At 38.9% G+C, this 18,227-nt stretch overlaps 3 protein-coding genes across 9 annotated transcripts; 1 reads left to right on the plus strand and 2 right to left on the minus strand.

Annotated features, from left to right (window-relative positions):
- Window positions 1-990: 990 nt before the first annotated feature.
- Window positions 991-1,691, minus strand: LOC110995872. The gene is made up of 2 exons (XM_045630306.1): window positions 1,547-1,691; window positions 991-1,513 (listed from the first exon to the last, which is right to left on the minus strand). The coding sequence occupies exons 1-2, from the start codon at window positions 1,630-1,632 to the stop codon at window positions 991-993; spliced, it is 609 nt and encodes a 202-aa protein (XP_045486262.1). The 5' UTR covers window positions 1,633-1,691.
- Window positions 1,692-2,431: 740 nt separating this feature from the next.
- Window positions 2,432-10,587, plus strand: LOC110995863 (kelch-like ECH-associated protein 1B). Of its 5 annotated transcripts, none has more exons than XM_045630259.1 (13): window positions 2,432-2,691; window positions 2,879-3,132; window positions 4,047-4,204; window positions 5,691-5,804; window positions 5,948-6,112; window positions 6,307-6,456; window positions 6,751-6,867; window positions 8,793-8,954; window positions 9,072-9,263; window positions 9,343-9,474; window positions 9,541-9,620; window positions 9,684-10,066; window positions 10,132-10,587. In XM_045630259.1, the coding sequence occupies exons 3-13, from the start codon at window positions 4,052-4,054 to the stop codon at window positions 10,290-10,292; spliced, it is 1,809 nt and encodes a 602-aa protein (XP_045486215.1). In that variant the 5' UTR covers window positions 2,432-2,691; window positions 2,879-3,132; window positions 4,047-4,051; the 3' UTR covers window positions 10,293-10,587. The 5 variants fall into 5 exon arrangements, with proteins under 5 accessions (XP_045486215.1, XP_045486216.1, XP_045486217.1 ...); XM_045630260.1 differs by having other exon boundaries at window positions 2,432-2,666; XM_045630261.1 differs by having other exon boundaries at window positions 2,432-2,666; window positions 3,036-3,132.
- Window positions 10,588-13,378: 2,791 nt separating this feature from the next.
- Window positions 13,379-18,205, minus strand: LOC110995877. 3 transcript variants are annotated; one of them, XM_022263263.2, is made up of 7 exons: window positions 17,971-18,205; window positions 17,827-17,898; window positions 17,124-17,254; window positions 16,681-16,788; window positions 16,149-16,292; window positions 15,495-16,060; window positions 13,379-15,421 (listed from the first exon to the last, which is right to left on the minus strand). In XM_022263263.2, the coding sequence occupies exons 1-7, from the start codon at window positions 18,025-18,027 to the stop codon at window positions 13,578-13,580; spliced, it is 2,922 nt and encodes a 973-aa protein (XP_022118955.2). In that variant the 5' UTR covers window positions 18,028-18,205; the 3' UTR covers window positions 13,379-13,577. The 3 variants fall into 3 exon arrangements, with proteins under 3 accessions (XP_022118955.2, XP_022118954.2, XP_022118953.2); XM_022263262.2 differs by having other exon boundaries at window positions 15,495-16,075; window positions 17,124-17,242; window positions 17,971-18,204; XM_022263261.2 differs by having other exon boundaries at window positions 15,495-16,075; window positions 17,971-18,204.
- Window positions 18,206-18,227: the final 22 nt, after the last annotated feature.

Below are 18,227 nucleotides of genomic sequence, written 5' to 3' on the forward strand. Positions count from 1 at the left end.
AAAAAATATTTATGTAAAATAAGCATTTAAGTGGCAACATTGTATTTTTAAGTTTATAGTGTACAACCCGTGCGCGATAAGTTGGGACCTGAGCGCGGTGACGTCACAGTGGCGTGTTTGTACCGTCCGCAGAAAAGCGAACACAACGAGCAGCCGCCGTTTTTATTATGTTACTCAGGGATGATGCTGCTTTTTATCCTACCTTTATTTTTTTTACACTATTTGAATACAATACTATTTAATTATGTATCACAGAAAGTGAAGGAAGGTAACGTTTTGTAATGAATAAAAATACAATGTTTAAGTTCATACATTTATTTTACTCGTATCTATTACTTACAATATCTAATCTTCGTCACTACTAAGTGGATTTATGCCTTCAAGAGGTTGCTCTTCGTCCTCAGTCTCACTATAATCTTCACTTGATGAAGAGGTATCAGATAAATGTACAATGATTTGCGAATCATTTGTCTCTTATAAGAGGTCATCATCCCAATACTTTTGTCGAAGTCTGTCCACATGGTTGACTTCTTTTTTCCAGTCACTCTCACTTAGGCTGGTAATTGCATCTCTTGTTAACTTTTCTATTTCCCTTTCTGACTGGTTGATATTTTTATCGGCTATCCTTTGCTTGACCAAATTCCAAATATATTTAATTGGATTGAGGTCACACATGTATGGTGGTAGACGAACTACTTCGTGGCCATGCTTTTAAAAAAGTTCATCAATCAAATATTTTTTGGGGGCTTATTTATATGTAATAAATGATACATTTCAGATTTTCTCATTCTTTCATCAAATGTTATATTGTGGTCTAATAACCATTGACGTATAGTCTCCTTCGTCGCCACACTTGTGGGTGGTTTTTCTATTTGAGTTGAGTGGTACGGTGCATTATCTAGTACCACGATACTGTTAAGTGGCAAATTCCGAATTAACTTTTCAAGAACTCACTGTTTAAAGTTTGCGGTATTCATCTCATGATGGTGATCACCCGAGTTGCTTTTGCATTTGTGAATGTATCCACGTCTCATCTATATAAATGACTGGTTTTTTCCTTGCACCCAAGTCATCATTTTCCTTTAGACGTCGTAGGTACCTTGCCCGCCAAGCTCGAATATCTGGTTTTTGAGTAAGAAAATGTCTTTTATCTTTAAATTTTTTGAATTCGTAGCCTAATTTGTCTACTAACACTTTTCTTAAATATGTTTTTTGCCCTTGAAAATTGAGGTCTCTTTTAGCCACAGATAATATTTTATTTAAAGTAGGTATTTCTTTCCTGACAGTGTAAAAGCTATTTACGATATTTCGCAAGGCACATTCATCAAAACTGTCCAATTGGATACGGTTAAACTTTGGTTTCCGTTTTTTGCCCGGTGTTGACAATTTCACTTCACTTATTGGCGTAGAACTTGTAGAAGTACCTGGTGTCGGTGAAGTATTTTGTAAGCGCTTGGCTTCGTTTTTTATTCTCATCAACGTGGTTTTCGATATTCCCGTTGCCATGCATGTTCTTTATACTACCTGGTCAACAGGTACACAAAACTGTTTGTTCCGTTTTTCGTTTTCAAAAAACTCTAACACTTTTAACACGAGGATTCTTTCTCCGCTATGTAAAGGTTTACCCGTCATAATGATAACAAAAAAAACTTAACAAGAACTATAACAACAAAAACTACAACAACAAAACAATAACACAAACGAAACTAAAAGGATTCCAGAGCGCGTCGTTACGTGACGTAAGCCAGAACGAGACTAAAAATCCTAGTAAAAAACTTGCGATGCGAACGGTACAATACGGGTTCCATCGGGGAAGTGCTGGGATAGCGGGCGGGAAGCTGCATTCCTAGAAGGTCCCAACTTATCGCGCACGTGTTATAACATGTGAATTAATGACCAAAATGAAGACTTGGCTTAAAGGTCTCGTTACCAGGCCATAAAATTATTGAGAAAAAAAGTTTAAAATGCGAAAGCGACGTTAAACCGGCATTTACTGGAATGACCCAAGGTTATGACATCTTCTTGTCTCTACTTGTCATCACAATATAACAAAGGTAGCTTTATGTCTATACTATACATAAATTAATATAACAAAACAAATGGACACACTTAATCTAATCTAAACAACATGGCATAAAGCAACACAATTTCATAAATGGATTTACGACCACCAAGTAATAAAGCATTTGATTAAGGTCGAAGAGTCACAGCCTTACGAAACATTTGTCATATTACGTTTAAAGACAATGTTGGTGTCCACTGTTCAATGTTAGTTACTTTGTACTTTGTACAAGTTTTTATGCCTTAGCTCTTGGTCTAAGCGCTTGAGACAAAGTCACTTTTCGACAGTGACCGACTAATGTTCAACGAATGTATATTTTAATGAATGACATTAGATTACGCTTGCGCGTGGAATTTTAAATACAAATTTGTTTGGCATTACTGAATCACGCCTGTCAAAAAGTACTTAAACTAGCCTGTTTAGTTTATAAGCCTAGAGTTAGCTCAAATTAGAATTCTACGCGACATTTCCTTGACATTGCCATTTGTTTGTTGTTTCTTCAATTAAGCAGTAAATGATAGACCACGTGACAATATTATGTGTCAGTGTACTTAGTCCTACCAAAAAGTTAACTAAGTGAGTTGATTCGGGCCGTCGCAGAACAGTGAGTTAGCGCAAAAACGCCGCGGGTTACTTAATGATTTTTTTTGTATTAGATATTATTGAATTCTTAGAATAGAATAAAATTGTAGAAACCTAAAATAGTGTGGAAATTTCATACTTTTATTATCTCCTTTACTTCGGGATTCCGTATAATTATTTATATTTGTCGTTATTTAGAGATTTCTAACCCTCCTTACTTTACTATTTACTTAGATGGCGTAAATTATTATTATAACAAATTATTTAATCTGAGATACAACTGTAAACTTAGCGCGATAAAACTTTTACGAAACAAATTACACGCTTAAATTCTTATAACCAACTATCTACAACTATTTAATCATGCTCTTTTTGTCAAATATGTGTAAAGCGATATTATAAAAGACAGAATTGTGTGTTGTGTAAAGTGAAAACTACACTGAATCAGTCTATATTCACTGGGTTTTAAAACTATTTTATTGTTGCTGGTAAGTTACTAAGTATTTGTCTCAATTATGACACATTTTTTAGTAAGTACTAGTGTTCACACCTACAAACAAAAAATCGCTGGTCTATATATTTCATGTAGTATGAAAAATAATCTAGTAACTACATTGTAGCATATGTTAACTAGTACATACTAATATATTTTTTTTATTTAATTTAATTATTCGTAAACATTATAACCGTTAAGTCAAGTTAAATAATGTTTTGGCATATTATTTATTTGTATAGTTCAATTTTTTTTCAATTTGTATAGTGACAAGTATAACATTTTATTTATTTATTTATAGCCTTATATCAGAATACAAGATATAACATTACAGCTATTGTTTTTGTTAATCTACGATTGCCTGTGGGCATACGGAATCAGAACAAGCAGACAACTTAGCAGTGAAGTCTGACTCAGAATTTTTCTGTTAGATTCTGATCATCAAAACATTCTTCTGGAATAAGCGTTAATTTTAAAAACGTCAACTGAGATCGTTAAACACAGCCTTAATCTTTAATATAGCTTTAGAAATACAGGTTTCATTACTCATACTAAGTCTACTGTATGTTAAATCACCAAGAAGTTTAAGGGGCAGTTATTTCTGATTGTAAGAATTAATGTGTCAGCAAGAACCTTTGTCTCACTTCCTGTCTGCTAACATAATGCCATGATAGGATAGTTACAGGAAATTTGTGACAAACAGCCCTACAACCTTAAAACACCTAAACCTAAAGTAAAGTACTTCCACAACAAACATTAACATTGTATAACAATTGTGCTTAGTCATCTTTTTATTATAAAGAAACAAATTGCTTTTTCCTTATAGTGAAAAAACTGTAGATTCAAGATCACTTTAATTGAAAGTGATTCAAGTTGGTCTTTGGCAATATTTCTAAGTTAATTTTTCAGGTAACATGGAGAAAGAAGATGAAGCTCGACGAGGCAACTTACTTGATGATATGCCGCCAATTAACTGTGATGTCATGATAGACTCTGTCTATGGCAGCAGCAAGGACATTGGCGATACAACCTTCTGTTTAGGAAATTACATACCAGACTTTATGAAGGTAAAGGAAGGGCTGAGCCCCGATACTGTTGTAATTAAATAAGGACTGTAATTTTTATTTAACAGATTTGAATTCAATTCTCTAATTAGTATACATTCTCAACATTAATTTCATGAAGTTAATTGAGTGTTAGATACAGCTATTTCCTATCATTTCATTAAATTCTTTTAATATCTACTGTTCCATCAATGAAAATTGAGGTAGAATAGGAGATTCTTATCGTGTTCTCTCGGCGGCGGTTTGTATGGTGCGTATTATGGTTCTAGTTGTAAAAAACAATAAGATTTGCGTAATTTTTCAGTTAGGTATTAATAAATCGAAAAATCACATCATCACAGCATCCTTACTACCATAAGGTATTTATATATAAATTACAATAGAAACATAGGTAGATTAGTTGTGTTAGGATAATTAGTAGTATTTAGAATAAATACATATTCTTAACCTACATAGTATAATAATAAGCAAAATGTATAATTAAAGATTAACAAATAGAAAATTAAACAAAATTGAAAAGTTTGTTCTTGTGGCCTCGTGTACATTTTACGCTGGCTGCATTTCCTTTCTGAAGCCAAGTCTGGGGTCACTGGTAAGCGCCTGTGGACTTGAACCCCACGGCCCAATCTACTCAAAAGTAAACAAAATCTAAGTTGGAGGACAGATATATATTTGAACATTGACGGAGGCAAGAGAGTCGTTCGTATGTCGTAGAGCGTGGCATAGCGAGAAAAATGAGCTGCACTCTTTTGGCAATAGGCAATGGTGTCCAACGCTTCTTACTTCAAAGCCACGGGACACTTATGGGGATTACATATGGGCACTCCTAAGCGAAGGCAAATGGCAATGCGAATTGATTCAGAATGCTCTTTGGCAAAGCAATAAGGCAAAGACCGGCTTCCCGAGATCTCACAGCCGGCCATGCGCGGTCTGTAATTAAAGTCTGATCTAATAACTGTTGCAATAAAGATTTACAAAGAGGATCATCCCAGCTTCTTAAAAAGTTGACGGTAGAAGGCAAATTCAAGCCTGAGTGGGATGCTAAAAACGCATTCCTCTCATCTCCTAAATCCGCAGTCTCGTAGTTTATAGAATAACATCTAAGAAGCACCTACCAGAACCTTCCAGACTGCTAGATTTGAACGGATAGGAGAAACGCTGGAAGAGCTGGAAGTGTGTGCGGTTATATGCAGAAGACGAGAAAAATCTTTAAATAAAATCATCAACGTTGGTATATCTACTACTAATTCATAGAATGTTTTACCTTTACTTAAGAATAAAACTTTCGCGGAACAAATGTGTTATCATACCATGCAAGCTGTAATGACTCGGCAAATGCTCAAGGTTATGAAAATGTACACAATTCATTATATAATGTTAATTCCATAATTAAAAAGTATGAAATTGATATGGGACCACTAAATACGTCACAAGTGGTTACTTTTCTCCGTAAGTGGAAACAATATAGACGTAGCCGTCGTTCGCTCAGATGCTGTTCACGATGCGGTCCCACCACATGTTGACGGATGTGGTCCTGGAGGTGGGCAACGAGCTGTTCCACGTGCACAAGGTGGTGCTGGCCGCCGGCAGCCCCTACTTCAAGGTAAACTATGAATATAATGCGTTTGTCGATTCAGATTACGTCATTATCGGACGATGCGTGTTTTCAAACCGGGAAGTTAAATATTTCCTCGTTTAAACTTAAGACAGTAGAAAGAGTGTGTATAAAAGAGAGCAGTGCGACAGGCGATGTTCACGAGCGGGCTGAAGGAGTGCGAGATGTCGCGCGTGCGGTTGCAGGGCGTGTGTCCGTCCGCCATGGCCTGGCTCGTGTACTTCATGTACACGGGCAAGGTGCGCATCACAGAGGTCACCGTCTGCCAACTGCTGCCCGCCGCCACCATGTTCCAGGTACGCACTACCGATCTGCTCATACCGCTAAACATTTAAATCACCCTTTATTTATTACATTTCATCATTTCCGGCGGAACGTTCCTCGTCGAGGTCGCTCGGCGCAGGCGTGTTCCGCCGCAGGAGTTGCTTTTGCGGAAGAGTGACGGACGGAGTGGTGTAGAGGGACGTTATATTGCAGTCGTGTGCCGCAGATCTCGAATGTCATAGACGCGTGCTGCGCCTTCCTAGAGAGGCAGCTGGACCCTCTCAACGCCATCGGCATCGCCAACTTCGCCGAGCAGCACGGCTGCGTCGAGCTCAAGCAGAAGGCCAACCAGTTCATCGAGAGAAACTTTATACAAGTGAGTATAAACTGTGACAGGCTAGTCTGTGGCCCGAGTTGGTCATTTTACTTGAATTAATTATTAATAAGACTAAATAACCGACGGGGCTAGGGTAGGGTATGCCCCGCAAATTTTTCATTTTTGAAAATTATATAATGATTGCTTTTATCTATATTTTAATATAAAATCGTCTTAAGCAATGTAAGTCAGTCTCACTGTTTTATGGTAGAGCTAAAGCTAAGATCAGGATGACCTGGCAGAAAAAAGATTTATACTTTCAACGTCTACAGTTTTCTAACATAATGTTGGCAGGTATGCCAAGAGGAGGAATTCCTACAACTGACGGCGCCAGAGATAATAAATCTCATCAGAAAAGATGAACTGAACGTCAGAGAAGAACGGGAAGTATACAACGCCGTGTTGAATTGGGTAAGCGCTGATTTTGCACTCGAAGCTATATAAGTCCTTTAATTGGCCATTGCCAACTTTGTATTGACCGTTACACCACGGAAGCTAAAGCTGTTATGAAATAAAATATTGTCTACACTTGATGATAAACGATTCTCTATGTACGTGTAAGTCGTGACAACCATTAATTTAACTGCTTAGGGTTAATGCAACATTTTCTTTAATATTATACTTTATGCAATAACAAAGTTTCCTTAATGACATGACGTCACCTAACTGACCCTGCCAAATGTATGCGAACAAGTACACAGCAGAGGCAAACAGCTAGGTCGACTAGATTTAAAGTTATCCGAGCGAGAGCGTCATAGATTGGAGCGAATAGCTTCAGCAATAGAAAACGGGCAAAAGAATGCTCTCGATTATAAATAAGGGATAATTCCCGAGGCCTGTTTATAGTTTCGACTACACTCCGAAGCCGAAAACTTATCTCTTGACCCTGACCGTATCACTGTCAGTGCGTTATCGGAGTGACGTCGGCGAGACTATGACTCGCGAATTACCGCGTCCAATAACTCGGTTGGCGTCGTATTTGCAATTCATGTATATGTTCAAGACTATATATTGTTTGCTCGCTATTATGTCTTTTATAAAAACATTGTGGGTTATCATACGATAAGTTAATATACCTACAACTCAATCGGCAATGTCGGCCCGATGACTTTAGCGTTCGACCCTCGATCTGAGGTCGTTGGTTCGAATCCGAGAAATAAACGTGTCCTGTGGTGGAGGACAGTTCCGGGCTCAGGCATTCAATCAAATCAAAATTTGTTTATTCAGTTTAGATGCATCTTAGGGCATGTTTATGAATGTCAAAAACGTTTCCAAATTCGCGAAAGAGCAAGACTAGCCATCCGTTCGCAACCAGGAGGCCTCGTTCTGAGAAGAACGGGCAAGAAACTCAGCAAATTTTACTCTCCCTATACATTACAATAATTATTCAAGGAAAATGTCATAAACCACAACGTTATTGAAGTTACATTAATAGTAATAAATAAAATAAAAATCTGTTCTGTGATTTACCACATTCACCATTACATACATATTCACAATACTTCCAAGATAAAAAAAACAAATTATAACAATATAATTAGAACTATCGCCAAGCGTTTTTATCTTCTAGGTTCTACACAGAACATGCCTAGATAAGTTAGCAGATCGATGGAGTCACCTATTTTGACTTACCTGTTTGTCAGTTATACACTGAAATGTATGAAGGCAAGCATACCTAGGCATATTCTGTGTATCGAAAAATCGATAAAAGTAAATTTAATTAAAAATAGCCATGACCATTTTTCGATAGGCAAGCAATTATAGGAATATTTGTTTATAAAAAATATTTAATAAAAAATACGTCTCATCTGGTTATCAGATCGGTGAAGGACGACCTCCCACGGGCTTTTAGACCATAACGCTGTGAAAGTAACTAAAATATACTATTCTGGCTGTTTCCTCGTCTGTGAGTTGCCTATTTTTTGTAATAGCGTATGCCGCAGAACTATGTTGAGTGATATGCTGACGCCATTGAATTTTTTGGTCTAATGTAATGCCCAGAAATATCGTAGAATCTATCAATCATTCCGCCTACCTCTTATGGTGCAATAATATACGAGGACAGCTGATTACATCCGCGTGGTTCAGTTTCCACTAAACTAAAGTAGAACTAAAAAAAACTAAACTTAACCCATGGGTCGACAGAAGTAGAAATATGGTTTCGCGTTTTATATTTTCTTTTAAACTATAGAACCAGTTAGTTTTATTTATGTGGGGCTCAAAGTTGGAGCCGTTAGTTTAGCCCTAGGGCTCCTTCGTAAAACGTATGTCACTGTAAATAAATGTATGTTCTTATGTTTATTTATTTACTATGGCATGTTAATTCGGCGAAATAGGTAAAGTACGACGAGGAGCGACGTCACCCGCGTATGGAGCACATCCTGCAGGCCGTTCGCTGCCAGTTCCTGACGCCCAGCTTTCTCAAGGAGCAGATGACCACCTGCGCCGTCCTTCAGAAGGTGCCCGCCTGCCGGGAGTATCTCGCCAGGATATTCCAGGTCTCGAAACAATTCAGAGTCACTCTGTTCTATGATTTGGGATCATTGTGGGACGTGGGGCCTCTCACTCGCCCCACGGACTCATTCGACGAAACTTATAACGACTCGGCCCCGCAGGATCTGACGCTCCACAAGAAGCCCGTGGTGAAAGAGAGACGACCCAACACGCCCCGCATCATCTACGTGGCGGGAGGCTACTTCCGCCATTCCATCGACACCTTCGAAGCCTACAACCTGGACGACAACTGCTGGACCACGCTGCCTCGCCTCACCGTGCCTCGCTCGGGACTAGGAGCCGCCTTTCTGAAGGTGAGTACTCGTTTCCGATCGACCAATTGATATCCGTCGCCGGTCCTACGCGTTTTCTGAGAGTCCCGTCTGCGTCCAGGGAATCTTCTACGCAGTGGGAGGCCGCAACACGTCGCCGGGTTCGTCGTACGACAGCGACTGGGTGGACGTATACAACCCCGCCACCGAGCGATGGAGGCCCTGCAGCCCCATGGCCACGCCGAGACACAGGGTCAGTAGAGTTCGCGCGGGCTGCGACTTCGTTCGACGTCTCACTTAAATCGTACCTGTCCGTCAGGTGGGCGTGGCGGTGATGGACGGCCTGCTGTACGCCGTGGGAGGCTCCGCCGGATCCGAATACCACAAATCCGTCGAACGGTGAGTGTCGAGGCCTCCGCGCCACCCGCCCGCGCCGCAGCGACTGACCCGATCCGCTTGCAGCTACGACCCCGAGACGGACACGTGGACGTACGCGGCGGCGATGGGCTGCGCGCGGCTCGGTGTGGGCGTGGCCGTCGTCAACCGACTCCTGTACGCCGTCGGCGGCTTCGACGGCGTGCGGCGCGTCCGCTCCGTCGAGTGCTACCACCCCGAGAACAACGTGTGGAGCGAGGTGGCGCCCATGAGCGTGGCCCGCAGCGGCGCCGGAGTGGCCGCCCTCGGCCAGCACGTGTACGTGGTGGGTGGCTACGACGGCGCGCAGCAGCTGGCCGCCGTGGAGCGCTACGACACGGAGCGCGACTCGTGGGAGACGGTGGCGCCCGTGCCCGTGGCGCGCTCGGCGCTCTCGCTCACCGTGCTGGACAACAAGCTCTACGCCATGGGTCGGTAGCTCCCCTCCTCTCTTTGGCCCCGTGCGCCCCCGCGCTGACGCCCCCTCTGTTCGCAGGCGGCTACGACGGCAACGCGTTCCTGGACATCGTGGAGGTGTACGACCCGGCCACGGATTCGTGGAAGAGCGGGCCGCCGCTGACGTCCGCGCGCTCGGGCCACGCGTCCGCCGTCTGCTACCAGCATCCGGCGCCCGCGGATCCCCACTCGCGCTCGTGACCCAAACCCCCAAAGTCATAAGCGCCTCGCGTAAAAGGGTGATCGTCGACCCGATGTGATGATGAAGATTACGTCCAATGCTTTTCGTTTCTACATCACTCGCTCGCACGTGACTGTCGGTCAGAAGAATCGCAGAATCGCATTTCGTGTAAATCCTAATAATATGATATGGAACAATGTCCACGACATCTACGTCTTAAGTTTAATTTTTGGTTAATTCGTGATACGATCGCTAATGTAATATAATAATTGTAAATTAAAATAATACAAATTGTAATAAATAATTTTAGCATGACGTGTATATATTTTAATGATGGCTGGATGACCGGAGTCAAGTTATGCAGTTCATAACTTTAATTTTATTCTCTAATAATATGTGAAATACATTAATGGGTCTCAATGATTCATACACGTCTTCATCTCCTAATGAAACAGAAAGAAAACCTTCGAAAGATCAAGAATCACAGGCGTATTCCTCTCCGTGTAATATTTGATCACATGCTTCAGCGTCAGGATTGACACTCGGTAGATAATATCGGTCTAAAACCAAACTGATAAAGCAAAAAAACGCTTAAAAAATATTTAAATATATTGGTTAAATAATTTTGTGCTAAAACTATTTTACCATTTTTAATATGGAACCGTCAGGTGGACCCATCTTTTATCACTGAATTAGGACTCCAGTAAACATTACTCGGTTTGTTTTGATTAGCATTCCTATAACAGTTATGCTTACATATCAATTTCCTTTTAACTAATTCCAGCTTTATTTTGAGAAACTTGTGATAGATATCGTAGCTGAATGAGATAGTTTTGCGTAGTTATAAAAGGGATATATCGAGTTTCATAAATCGTATGAAATATGCGATCCTGGAGCGCGCCATGAATGACTGCGCCGAGAGAGCGTTCCAAACATTTGAAGTAGTATCAACTAAGCGCGCCTGGCAACTGTTCCAGTGTTTGACCCTTCATCGTGAAAGGTTGTAGTGTATCTAAGCAGCAGCTTCTATAATTATCCCAGTATTATAAACAAAATACGGAGAAACGAAAAGTGCGTTAGGAACAGGGACTCCCATTTCAGTACCGATTTCTTCTGAAGCATTTAATATGATTCGACGAACTTTTAGTACTCCACAGCAGTTCTTTTGTTGTACCATACGGTTTCTTCAACAACATCCCTAGTGAGATACAAATGTTGTCAATAAATAAATTTAAATCGTACATTAAAGTAAAACTGCGTGCCCTAAGGCCTATTATTAACGCGACTGAATCTCTCGGCTGCATTTTCAGACTATGGGGCGGTCGTCGACATCTACGACTTTTTTAAATGTAAAGTGGGAACAAACCGTGGTTCATGTGGTATCAAATTAATTAGTATTATTACTATTTTCTTGTGTAACAAGTCCACTTTTCAAGGATCGACATGCTCACTGAAATGCTTCTGGCGGCGTCCATGCGTCGGGTTGTCTCTCTCCCTAAAATATAGCGAGGGGGCTGATGGCTGGCCATGCGTCATACTCGTGAACGAGGGCTACTTGTGGTGACTGGTCGTACTTGAATTCGTGTATGCGGTGATGTTAGTTGTTTCTACTACGTATTTGCGTGTTGTATGTGGTGCGTGACACCGAGTATGTAGGTGCGTGCTCCTATTTCACCATGCCTTCTAGGTAGTTTTATTGTTCGATTAAATGAGTAGTGAGTACCGCGAACGCGAGGATCTACTATCATCTAGTTGTAATTTCAAACCGGATGCAATGGTAACGGAAAAAGCGACAGTAAAAAGAGACGAAGATTTAAAGTGGGAGAAAATGACATAAGTATAATGCCTCCTGCATTAAAGAGGCGCTTACTGTGTAGTTTCGGGAATTTAAAAATAACCACGATACCGTGTTTCTTAGGTCCGTCAGCGCCATCTAGTGCTGCATTATTTGAACTGATTTATGTCAGTTTCTTGGTAGTATTTATTTAGAATAGCATTTACTCGTTTGATTTGATACTGATTCTTGTACTTATGTTATTATTAGTATATTTATAAGTTTTTTTGCTTAATTTCTTATTTAACCATTTGGAAGAAGTAAATTAATAATAATTAATTATCCTAAAAATCGTGTCTATTTTATAAAAAAATAACACAGTTGTATTAAAGAATAGCAATTCAACAGGTTTAAAAAATATTTTAAATTGCAAAATTTAAAAAAAATCTTTTAATATACTTACTTATTGATTTATTACTTTTAAAATAAGTAAATTATTAATAAATTTTCTAACGATTGCGACATTCTATAATATTCAATAACAAGGTTATATTGACATGTGCTGATCTAACCTTCGTATTTGAATAATCAAATTATAATATGATATTTATTATTTAAGTTTTAATCATTTCAGTGATATATGCCGTCAACGTTTTTTTTTATACAACAGGGTGCAAACGGGCAGGAGGCTCACCTGATCACGGCTCACCAGAAGTGATACCGCCGCCCATGGACACTCTCAATACCAGAGAGCTCGCGAGTGCGTTGCTGGCCTTTTAAGAATTGGTACGCCCTTTTCTTGAAGGACCCTAAGTCGAATTGGTTCAGAAATACTTCAGTCGGCAGCTGGTTCCACAAAGTGGTGGTGCGCGGCAAAAACTGCCTAGAAAAACGGGCAGTTGTGGAACGGTGGACGTCGAGGTGATACGGGTGGAATTTTGTATATTGCCTCGACGTCCGATGATGAAACTCAGCTGCAGGTATTAATCTGAACAACTCCTCTGAACACTCTCCATGGTAAATGCGGTAGAAGATGCAGAGAGACCCTACATCTCTACGCAACGCCAAAGGATCAAGTCAAAGAAATTTTACTTAAGTCGCGAGTAAAGGTTACATGCTCAAATTTTTAATTAATAAATAAATTCCCAAAATGTGTTCTTTAATCAACACTTTTTTGATACACGACTTGCTTTTTTTTAATCGACTAATTAAATATGAACTTATTTTGAGACACCTTGTACTTCTTTGGCGTAACAAGACAATAATTTTTTCAAAAATTTTATTCTACGTTTGTAGAAAAAACTAACAACTTCATAAATAAAACTAGGAATATGTAGTTTTAACCGATATAATAATAATAAAAGTGTGCGCGATGGCATTCGATAGCAGAATCGACACATCGTTGTGACGATTAGTAGACTTGGCCTTATATCACACGATCGGTCAAGAAAATATTCCTTTTGGAACAGAGTCGAAGTCGTCGTTACATATTTTCACGTCACCGATCCGAACGGGCGAGACGACGACTCAGCTAAAGTTTCTTTATTTTCCTTCGCCGTTTGACGAAAATCCTCACGTCCGGGACGTCTCCGACCACATCCCGAACTGTATCTTTGACGGGTTGACTCGCCGGAACGCACTTTTGATCTTTGAGGGGGGTCGATGTCGCCAGTGCCGTGAGAGGACGCGCGGTTTCGATCGAGATATTTTTCGGGATGTCTTCGACGATATCGCCCTCGAGAAGCTTAGATTGAACTCCTGTCGAGATTGTGACGACGTCTGGACTGTCCGTGGATATGGCAGGTTTTATGTTTTCAAACAAATTAACATTTTCCGATCTTAGAGTAGTGAGTTGCGGCGAGCCGATTCCATTTGTTAATTGTTCACCAGCGGTCATGCAGACGTCGACTCGCGTGTCCACAGTGCTTTTTTTAATTAGACTGGGACCTGGATTTGGATCAATTTCAACACGATCGACAGCATTTTGCGTATCGGTGCAATTAGATGCAAATTTAATCTTCAGGCTCTCGGTGGCTTCTTCGCTTCGAATACCTAAATCCTCTGGCATTATCAGACTATTACTACTTTCTCCAAATAAGTCGCAAAACTTCCTATGACTGTCCGGTGCGACCGTGTCGATCACTATCTTCGTGTTCTTCAGAGTAATTTTGTCAGATTCCTTCAATTTTGTTTCGTCTAATTTCTTCTTTTTATGTTTTTTGTTACTAAAATGTCCTTTACTTTGTTTGTCACTCCGTTCCTTTTGTTTTGCTTCTTGGTATTTTTTAGATTTTTCAATTTTAGTGCTTGTATCAGTACTATCTTCGCTTCCTGTCTCGCTTTTAAGGTTTCCGGGTAAAACGAGCGGAATCTTGTTGTTTTTAACGGTTACATTGAAACATTCATTTATGTCTGACACTTGGTCCAATTCACCATTACAAGTGGCATTTTTGCCTAATTTGGATTGTTGCTTATTTGAAAGGCTTTTTTCTGCCCTACTGCTCTCCAACGAGATATCTGAATTTTTAGAGATGATATCGATTTTACTTCTATTATTTTCATTTTGGAGAGATTTGACAGGATCTTTAGAAGGTACTTCTGTGTCTGGGAGATTCAGAAAATTGTTTTCTTGATCTTCTGGAATTTTGCTATCGAATTCTACATTTTTATTTGTTATCATATCAGATATCATTTTATTTTCACCGCAATTAGATGAACTTTGATATGTGAATGTATTATTATCCGTCTTGGTATTTTTAATTTTGATTATAGTGGTCTTATCGGCGGCGGACGTTCTATCGGCATTATCGCTGCCTTCATCACTCAACAGCAAGTCTCCTTCGATGGTTTCTATACTAACAAGTTGGCTTAGCTCCGTGTCATTAATAAATGGCAACTTATTCTTAGAAGTGTTAGCCGACTCTTGCATTGCCTTACACGCATTTGTCAACAAACTTGGAAAATCAGTATTGTTTGTGGAGTATTGTGGAGGTTTGCTCGCTTTAATGATATTCACTTCGGGGCTTTCTGATGCTATTGAAATGGTTTTAGTTAAAAATCCGTTAGAATTTACTTTGACGATTGACGAATTGCGATCGTCTCGTGGGGGATTTAAAGAGATAGACAAACCAATTTTATTACTTTCTGGTAAAGTTTGCAAATTACCTTGAAGACATTGAACTGAAGGTTTTTGCAGTAGCGCATCTGGAACAATAACTTTCGGAACACCCCAAAGTGACGGGTTAACTCTTTGTAAAAAAAATTCACTACTCGAGTGGCTCTTCAAAACTTCTTTGCCGTTTTCGGTTTGAACAATATATTTCTTGCTAGTTATTCTGGGATCGGCCTGTGGTGTAGTAGCCGTATGAATGATTTCTGAAAAATCAGTATGATGTCTAGTACTCGATAACATTAGTATAAATAAAAAATGCAACCTTGGCGTACATACCTTTCACCGATGCATGATCGGCATCACAGTGCAAATAGTCCGGCGATTGACAGGATCCGAGAGGGTCGTCGGGCGCCATTAAAGCTTCGCCGAAGCTTATTAATTCTGAATCTCCGCAGCTTCTTTCCGAAATAGCATATGTTCCATATGAATCGACGCGAATCTTTTTTTGGCTCGGTTCTTCAGAATGTGGCAGGAGCTTGTGTTTGAGAATAGGTTGTTCAGTCTGATCGGCTAGAATTTTATCATGATGGGCCGAGTGTTCTGATTCGTATTGTCTTCGTCTGTCTTGACTTTTATGTCGGCTAATTCTGTCGGCCGGTGGACTTCTAGATCTGTGACGCGAAATTCTTTGAGGGCTGTCCCGTCTATGTCGCGCTCTCTCTCTCTGTCGATAGAGGTAATCGCTATATCTATCGTTGTCGCTCCTCGTCGAAACGGACTGGTGATATAATTGTTTGCCTTCAATAGTGTGAGAGTTTTTAATTTTGCTACTTTTCTTGCCCAAGGCTTCGTCGTCTCTTAGTCGTTGCTCCTTTGATAGGTGAACTTGTTCCTCGTCACATCTATTTTTAAATTGGCTAAAATTAGTTAAATAATTAATATGATGATTACCTGGATTCCGGATGACCAAATAATCATTCCATCCCTTACCTAGGAATGGATTCCTTGAAATTTGGGGTGTTTTTAGAGAAAGTCTTCTGTTTACTATCCCATACATTTTCTTTTATATCCTTTGTGCACAGACCTGATTTTCGTTTCCCAACTGATTTACAATGAATGTCCTCAGTTCTGTACCTGTTAAAATTTCAGTATTTAAACCTTCCAATGTTCTAAAGTGGTAGTATGGTATACATATTTAAAATTAGCTCAGTAGTTTTTAAGTTAATTCAATACTGACATACAAAAATAAAAGAGAGACAATGGTTTGGTCAAAGCACCAAGTCATTGTTTAGAAGCGCAGCATCCAAAATTAAAATATCCATTATGATCGCCAACCTTCACAAGGAGATAGCACTATAAGAAAAAGTAATATCCACATGTATTTAGCCAACGGATAAAATGCATTCAGCTCGGTCTGTGGTCCATATCCAATTCACTATCCTGGTTTTGATACCTGGCACATACAATTTTTTACCCATACATAGTATATAGCATGATGAACAAAAGTATTACTTAAATTTACCTGCTGTCAATCTCAGTATTCTTAGACGTTGCCTTGTTATTACAAGTTACTTTCGTAAAACATCGTCTTCCATTATTTTGAAATGTTTGGATAATCATCATGTCTTTCCTAGAAATATATAAGGATTTTAAATATAACATTTCAACTAAAGTAGATATGATGCTTACCGATAATAAACCATTTTTCATGACAAAATTACATAATTCATTTAATTCTAAATCTAGTTCATGTAATAGTAATCTATGTTCAAAATATGAAGTAAAGAAGTTTTTCTTAATTAGGAACAATGGTGGATACAAGGGGTACATACAAAATTTTAGATGGAAGCAAATTGGGATTGGTCAAGGCAATTCTTACTACATTATGTACACACACATACTTGTGCAGTCATATTCATAACAAATTAAACAATTTAGAAAGTTTATTATTTGAGTAATACTCACTCTAAATTTAACTGTGATATCATATTCGTTTTTCTCTCTATTTCTGCTCTTGCAGTTTTCAGCAGTGATGAATAATTAAGTTCTAATTTTTTATATTCAGAACTAAGGTTTTCAAAATCCTGAAAAATGTTCTACAAATACTAATGCATTGCACTACTATTCTGATCTTATTAAGACGTTTTAAGTCTACTTTAAACATTCATTCCAAGAAATTTATTTAAACGAAAGAAATATTTATAACAAGCACACAGAAGATAGACATAGAAAAGTAAGATAAAATACAACCAATACAAGATATACTAGTACGCTCACTAAGGACACTTGCAAGTCTTGTTACCACAGGACTAATTTTAGTGAGTCCATTGAGGATATAATATATAAGAAGATACAAAATATTACCCAAGTTATTGCAATATGAAGTGGTAATAAATTGAACTATATTTCATATTTCTGTGTGCCTTTTAGCAATTGCATGAAATAAATAAATTTGTATAACCAAGTGAAATCCTCACATGTTATAAATTTAGAACCTAAAGCAACCTGCTCTGAGAACAACAACTTAAAAAGTCAAATAATTATTAAAATTTCTGAGTAATTTCATTAGTGGTGGAAATATTGAGGAATCTTGTAAAAAGCTTGACTATATTAAAGTTCATTGGGTATGTAGAAATTATTTAAAGACTGTAGCATTCTAATAACTTACAATTTGTAGTTGGTTTATAGTGCTGGAATATTGTTCTAGTTTCGTCTTCAATTCACTATTTTCATTTTTAAGCTGCAAGAAAATAAAAAAAAAATTAAACTAAGGTCTCATTTTGGCGCTTAATCGTGTCAATGTCTGACGTACATCTTCAATTATGTTGGCTTCTTCATAATTTTCCAAATCATCATATATGTTTTCCATCGTGATGCACGAATTCTAAAATATTTAATCTAAATCTCACACATTAGCTTTAGTGAATATTGTCGCTAATAATTATTTCATTAGTGATCTAATCATAAATAACATTATTCATAATTAAAATTAAGTATTCTTCGTAAAAAGTAAAAACAGAGGGCTTGAGACAGATCACAGAGTCACTATTCAGTAATCAGTATTCGACA

The sequence above is a fragment of the Pieris rapae genome, chromosome 12 (assembly GCF_905147795.1).
Source record: "Pieris rapae chromosome 12, ilPieRapa1.1, whole genome shotgun sequence".
Classification (NCBI taxonomy): Eukaryota; Metazoa; Arthropoda; class Insecta; order Lepidoptera; family Pieridae; genus Pieris; species Pieris rapae.